Source organism: Emiliania huxleyi (assembly GCF_000372725.1).
Source record: "Emiliania huxleyi CCMP1516 chromosome Unknown EMIHUscaffold_160, whole genome shotgun sequence".
NCBI classification, from domain to species: Eukaryota; Haptophyta; order Isochrysidales; family Noelaerhabdaceae; genus Emiliania; species Emiliania huxleyi.
In genome coordinates, this window is record NW_005200981.1 from 36,514 (window position 1) to 43,139 (window position 6,626).

Sequence of the window (6,626 nt, forward strand, 5' to 3'; positions counted from 1 at the left end):
TTTTTTCCCCAAAAGGACCGCCCCGGGCCGTTTTTGAACTGGGTTTGGGTTGGACGGTCCCCCCCCCCAAAGGGGGTCTCAGCCCCCTTCATGCGCCCCCAGAGGGGGAACCCTGGGGGGATTCGCCATTTTTGGGGGGGCCGCCCCTTGCTGGTTGGGTCCCCCCCCTGCAAAAAAAAGTTAATGGGGGACCCCCCCCCAAAAAAAACCCCTTTTTGTGGGGGGGGTCGGGCCCCCCCCCCCCCAAAAACACAGTTCCCCTAGCGCGGGGTTCAAACCCTCCTCCTCCTCGTCCTAGTAGCAGGGATGAGCTTAGTTGTGCAGGGGGGGTACCGAGCAGTGTGCGGCCGCTCCTGTCCGACGGAACGCCCGGGCCAAGACGCCAAGCTGGCAGTTCGGGGATTGACAGCGGCTAGCAGCTACCCGCCCTCGTGCAAAAATGTCGCATTGGGTCAGAAGGAACGGAGGCAACCACCTCCGGCACGGCAAGGCGCTGACAACGAGATTCCGAAGACGAGGACGAGGAGGACGAGGTGTCCGAACCAGGGCTTAGGGGTGCCGCCGGCACCCCTAGCGCGCGCTGCGCGCGCGCGTTAGGGGTGCGGGGAGCACCGAAAAATTGCCGTGTTTTGTTGGAAGCGAGGCGGCTGGTGGCGGCGGAGCTCCGGGCGGTGGTGCAGCTGAAGGGGACGGCGTGGTGGGGGAAGGCCGCCTACTGTGTGAATTCCCGGAGCGAAGAAAAAATTATACGGAATACGTCGCTTTTGGGCAAGTTTTTGGAATACGGTGGAATACGCACGTATTCCACTCTCCCCCCCGCAGCGCTCGCGCAGCCGGTCTGCGCGTCGGCGGCCGAGATTTCGCGCAACTGGTCCATCTTTGGCGCCATCAAGACGACGGCACGCGGGCAGCTGGGCCACCCGCTAGGCCACCCGTCGCCGACAAGCGCGTCTACTGCCGGACGAGGCACTCCCACCTCAAGGGCAAGCTGCAGACCGCCGGCTACAAGTAAGGCGGTCGAGAAGTGGGACACCGACTCCGATTCGGACAGCTCGGACGAGGAGGACCTCAAGATGTGAGGCGAGCGCGGCGGTGGCGGCAGGGGCGGGGTGGGCGGGTGGGCGGGGGGCTGGCTGGGTGGGCGGGGGGCTGGGTGGGCGGTGGGGACGCTGCTGAGCACGGGCGGTGGGGACGCCACGCGCGGGACCGAGGATTGTGTGCGCGGCCCTAGGCGCGGGAGCAGAGCTTGTTTTGGAAGAGGTGGAATACGTTTTAATACAGTAGGAGTGGCGGAAGGGCGAGCGCTTCCTGATGATCGCCTGGGGGAGTGATCGGCAGCGGTACTGAGTCCCGGAGCACTTGGAGCACTTGGAGTGCAGTCAGTAACCGCACATCCAGGGCCGGGGAGCTAAGAAGCGCACCCAGCGGGCCGGATGATTGGCATCGGGTTACGGGCTAGAGAGCCCTAGCCCCGGGGGTGCGCGTTCGCAGGGCAAGCAAGGGCCTTAAAGTAAACACGGGTCTCCGAGGGTTAGTTAGTCCGCGCTCCAGGTTTCCCCTAGCAGCGGAGCGCCCCCTCTACTCGGAGCTAATAAACACCAGACACGCCCACGACGGCCGGAGCACTTGGAGCACTTGGAGTGCAGTCCGGGTTCTGCTTTTCTCTTCCAGGCGTGCTGCACTCAGCACAAGCTAAGCACACCTGCAGCGCTGCAGGAGGGAGAGCATATACACGTCCAGGCCACGGTGCCGCTCTGCCGCGCTCTGCATACACACACATATGCTGTACGCCACGTCCAGCGCGAGGTACCTCCGCTACATGGAGGCCGCCGATTCTCCGGAGGATGCCAGCGCCAACGAGGTGCTCTCCGCTCACAGCACGATCGCGAGCCTGGTCTCGCTCACGAGAGGCACCGCCGTCTTTGGCGTCAAGCACTACCTCCGCTACGCTCAGCTCTCGCTCACCCACGGAGACCCGCCGCAGAAGGAGTGGTCGATCGCCGTCGGCCGCGCCGCAGCGCAGACGGCGCGGTTTGCCGAGGAGGCGGAGGGGAGCATCGCGGCTGTTGTCGCCTCGCTCGAGTTGGGCTCGCCGGTCGCGCTCGACTGGCTGCAGGTACGGAGCGGCAGCAGACACCTCGTCGAGCACCCGTGCCAGAAGCTCGAGCCGCTCAGCCGCGCCGAAGAGCAGAGGCTGCTGGCCTCCCACGCCGAGGTGGAGATCCTCGGTCTGACGTCGGGGATGGAGGCGCTGCTGAAGGCCGCCCGAGGCCATCCCGGTGCGCTGGCGGCGCTGCACTCTGCGCAGAAGCACCCGGGCGCGCTGGCGGCGCTGCAGGACGTGGTGGAGAACGGGCGTGGGGCGGTGAGCAAGTACCGCGGCGAGCAAGGCCAGGTCGCGGAGCTGCTCAACCAGCTGGAGCTGCTGGGCCTTTTCGAGCCGCCCGAGCCGCCGCCGCTGACGCCACCGCTGTTGCCACCGCCGCTGCCGCGTACCCGGTCCGAGCACGGGGCCGCGCCGCCGCTGCCGGTGACGGTGCTATCCGGCTTCCTCGGCGCGGGCAAGACGACGTTGCTGAAGCACCTGCTGCAGAATCGGGCGGGCGTTCGCATCGCGGTGAGCTCTAGCCCTTGCCCCAAGCCCCAAGCTCATGGCAGTGCACATCTCGCACCTATCTCATCCAGGTGGTGGTCAACGATATGGCCTCGGTCAACGTCGACGCGGCGCTGCTGCGGCAGGGAGGCGTCCTCAAGGCGGAGGAGAAGATGGTTGAGCTCTCCAACGGCTGCATCTGCTGCACGCTGCGCGAGGACCTGCTGGCCTCGCTCTCGTCGCTCGCGGCCGAGCATCGCTTCGACCACGTGCGAATCTCGCCGCCCACCTGCCCGCCCCTCGCACTTGCATCGGTCCCGCCCCTCTCAAGCCGTTCCCTTCCTCGCGAGGCACTGCCGCCACACAGGCTTTGCCAGCCCGCCTCGGCCCACTCGTCCTGCCCAAATCCCGTGTGCGGAGGAGTTATGAGCTCCCCTCCCCTCCCCCGCACGCAGGTCCTCGTCGAGTCGTCGGGCATTTCGGAGCCGCTAAACTAGATGCGGAGTGCAGACCCGTGGAGTCCGTTGGCAGTCGAGAGGACACGGATTCGGCTGTGGCTGTGATCAGCCGTGGTCGTAGCGCCTTGTATTCGCGCGATGCTCCGAGTCCACTGCGCGAGACGGGGTGCTCACACATCCTGACCCTTTTCACATAGGAGCCGCTGCCCGTCGCAGAGACGTTCGCCTTCAAGGACGAGGCGACGGGCGCCAGCTTGGGCGACGTCGCGAGCTTGCACAACCTGGTCACCGTCGTCGATGCCGCCTCCGTCTTCGACCAGCTGCGTGCTGTCGACGCGCTGGTCGACCGCGGCTGGCAGGCGGGCGAGTAAAGCTGGGGGCTTGAGCCTTGCGAACCCCTCACGCACGCACGCACACACACACACACACACACACACACACACACACACACACACACACACGCACGCACGCACGCACGCACACGCACACACACACACACACACGCACACACACGCACACACACACACACACACCGCACGCACTCACCTCTCACTTGTCACCCGCTCGCCCGTCACCCGCTCACTTGTCGCTGGGCGAGTAGAACTGGGTAGAGCCTCGAGAGGATCGTGAGGCGGCAAGCCTCTCCGAATGCTCAGTGGCGAGAGCGGCGCCACACCCAGCCCTGCCAGTCCCCTCTCCCTCTCTCTTAGCACGGACCCTCACTGCACGGACCCACCTCGAGGACAGGTTTGTCGGCGCAGCCGCTCACCTATCAGCCGCTCACCTGTCACCCGCAGGCCGGCGTGGGCGACTTGCGCAGCGTGGCGAACCTGATGGTCGGCCGGCGGGCACGTCCAGGACACGTCCACGACATGTCCGAGACATGTCCCATAGGCCAACCTGATGGTCGACCAGCTCGAGTTTGCAGACGTGCCCCGCTCGCCAGCTCAAGACGGAGGGGCCGGGAGACGGCCTGAGACACCCCGGAGATCACGGGAAGATCACGCGAGAGAGTAGGTGCTGCTCGTCAACAAGACGGACCTCGTGAGCGAGCAGCAGCTGGGCGCCGTGGAGCGGCTGCTGCGCAAGGTCAACCCGGCGGCGGAGCTGCTGCGCTCGCGCTACGGCGAGGTGTGTTGCTCCCTCGAGACCGCTCGCTGACGCGACAGGGCTGTGAACGGCGCGTCTTCACACCGCGTGCCGTGGATAGGTCGACCCCGCCGACCTCCTCTCCAAGGGGCGCTTCGACCTCCGCAAGGCCGAGCAGCACCCGCAGTGGCTGGTCGAGGCGCGCGAGAAGGGCAGGGCGGCTAGATGCGGACTAGTGGTCCGTGTAGCATCCCGACTAGCGCTCCACGAGAGGACACGTACTCGGCTGTGCATTCCGCTGCACACGCAGCCCTTGCTCGCTCTGAGTAGTACACGTCACGGGGCTGTAGAGCACGCGCCCGAGACGGTCGAGTTCGGCATCTCCTCCTTCGTCTACACTGCGCGGCGGCCCTTCCACCCGCAGCGGCTGCACGACGCCTTTTGCGCCGCCGGAGGCGGCAGGCGCGGCGGCGAGGGCGGCGGCGGCGGCGGCAGGTGCGGCGGCGAGGGCGGCGGCGAGGGCGGCGGCGGCGGCGAGGGCGGCGGCGAGGGCGGCGGCGGCGGAGGTGGAGAGGGCGGCGGCGTCGGGGCGCTGGCAGCCCTCCTTCGCGTCAAGGGCATCGCCTGGCTTGCGACGCAGTGCAGCCAGCAGGCACATGTGGCTCTCGCGGGCAAGCCCGCAGCTCGCTGCGCTCGTCGAGGGGGGGAGGGCCTCCCCTGAACGGGGTGCGCCTGTCCGTTAGGCACTCGCTTCACGGTGGAGCCGGGTGCGCCCTGGTGGGCTGCGGTCGAGCGCAACGCGTGGCCTCGCGGGGGTCGAAAGAGGGCGGCGAGACGGGCGTAGGGCGGTGCGGCGCCGTCTCAGACGGGAACGAGATTGCGAGTAGGTCTCGAGGCGGACCTGGCGGCGGTCTGGGCGGAGACGCACGGCGACCGGCGGACGGTCGCCTCCGCCCCCTCCCCGTTCCCCTCGCCCTTTCCGTCCGCTCCACCGCCTTCGCCGTCTCCGTGCCCACTTGTGCTCCCCCGCGGCTACACTCCACATCGTCTGCCCGCTGGCAGGAGCTCGTCTGCATCGGGCGCGAGCTCGACCACGCGGCGGGATCTAGCCGAGATCTAGCCGAGATCGAGCCGAGATTCAGCCGAGATCGAGCCGAGATCGAGCCGAACTGAGGCCTGAGAGCATGGCGGCGATCCTGCGCTCTCTTGGGCAAGTCCTCAGGATCCCTGCATGGACAGCCTGTTCGGAACCTTCTCGGAACCCTCCCCACAGGCGGCAAAGGCGGCCCTCGACGCGTGCCTCCTGAGCGAGGGCGACATGGCGTGCGGCCAAGAGGCGTGGGCGGCGCTCCCGGACCCGTACGCCGCGCTGTGGGAGGCGTGCGCGCGCGGCGTTGCCGAGATGAAGGAGCAGCACCTTGAGAACCACGTCCCCACGCACGAGGAGCGGATCGCTCGGCACCGGATGCGCCTTCGAGAGATCGAGCAATCGCAGCGGGTTGCGGTCGAGGCATAGTAGCGTGACCACACCTTCCCCCTGCGGGTGTGCGGACTTTTGGATTGGTGCGTCCCACGAACCGCCGCCATGCAGATCGTGATTCGAGTGCGTGCACGTGCGCAGCTGCGCAGCGCGGGAGAGCGTGTGCGGCGCGTGCGGGAGCACTACCTGTGACACCAACTGATACGTGATACGGAAAAACGGGGGTTAAAGATTTTCTGAACTGCCCAGAAAAAGAGAAAGCGCGGCTCGACGGCGGTCGGGGGACGGGGGCGCGAGGGCCGTTCGGCCGAGGCGAAACCCAGATGGATCGTGGTCTGTGCACTATGCCAGTGGGCATGTGCGCGCAGAAAAAACACTAACACACACACAGACACGGGTCGCAGGTGTGGCATAGGAGAGAAGGAGGCGAGCAGCACAAACCACAATAAACAAACCAACAAATCACAAATCGGCATCCAAAAGTGACTTGGCCTCAAAGTAGCGCGCTTCTCGGTCGTCTAGGGCTTCGAGGGCGCTTGCCTGTGATATGGTCCCGCGGAAGGCGGGAGAGGCGTCGCCAGGCTGCCGCGGCCAGCACGAGGGCGACGCAAGCCACCGCGCCCTGAGCAGCCGCCGCGGCAGCCCAGTTGTGCGTCGCGCGGGGGCGGCCTTCTGCCCGCAGCATCGCGACTTCAGAGGCGCCAGCGTTGCTAGCAACGCGCGGCGACGCGGCTTCTTCGGGCACGCAGCACCGGCGGCCGGGACAGACCTGCGCTGGGCACTCGAGCGCCCGCCCGCCCGCACAGTTGCCACTGCAGTAGAAGCCAAACGTTGCGAGCTCGGACGGCGGCGAGAGTGAGGCTGGTGGCGACAAAGGGCGCACACGGTGCGAGGGCGGCGGACTCGGCGGCGGCGGCTCTCGCGGCTACAGCACCGGCCGCAGCTTCGGCTGAAGCCTCGCAAGCTGACGAGGACGCATCAATGGCAGAGTCGAGATTTCTTGTTG

The 6,626-nt window shown here is 67.1% G+C and overlaps 1 protein-coding gene across 1 annotated transcript; it reads left to right on the plus strand.

The window, feature by feature from the left end:
- Positions 1-2,524: 2,524 nt before the first annotated feature.
- Positions 2,525-4,570, plus strand: EMIHUDRAFT_41875 (hypothetical protein; the record flags this gene model as incomplete). The annotated part of the gene is made up of 8 exons (XM_005785390.1): positions 2,525-2,617; positions 2,686-2,907; positions 3,249-3,418; positions 3,813-3,837; positions 3,946-3,981; positions 4,069-4,182; positions 4,262-4,375; positions 4,493-4,570. Coding segments are annotated over 8 exons (852 nt in total), but the record flags the coding sequence as incomplete, so codon positions are not given.
- Positions 4,571-6,626: the final 2,056 nt, after the last annotated feature.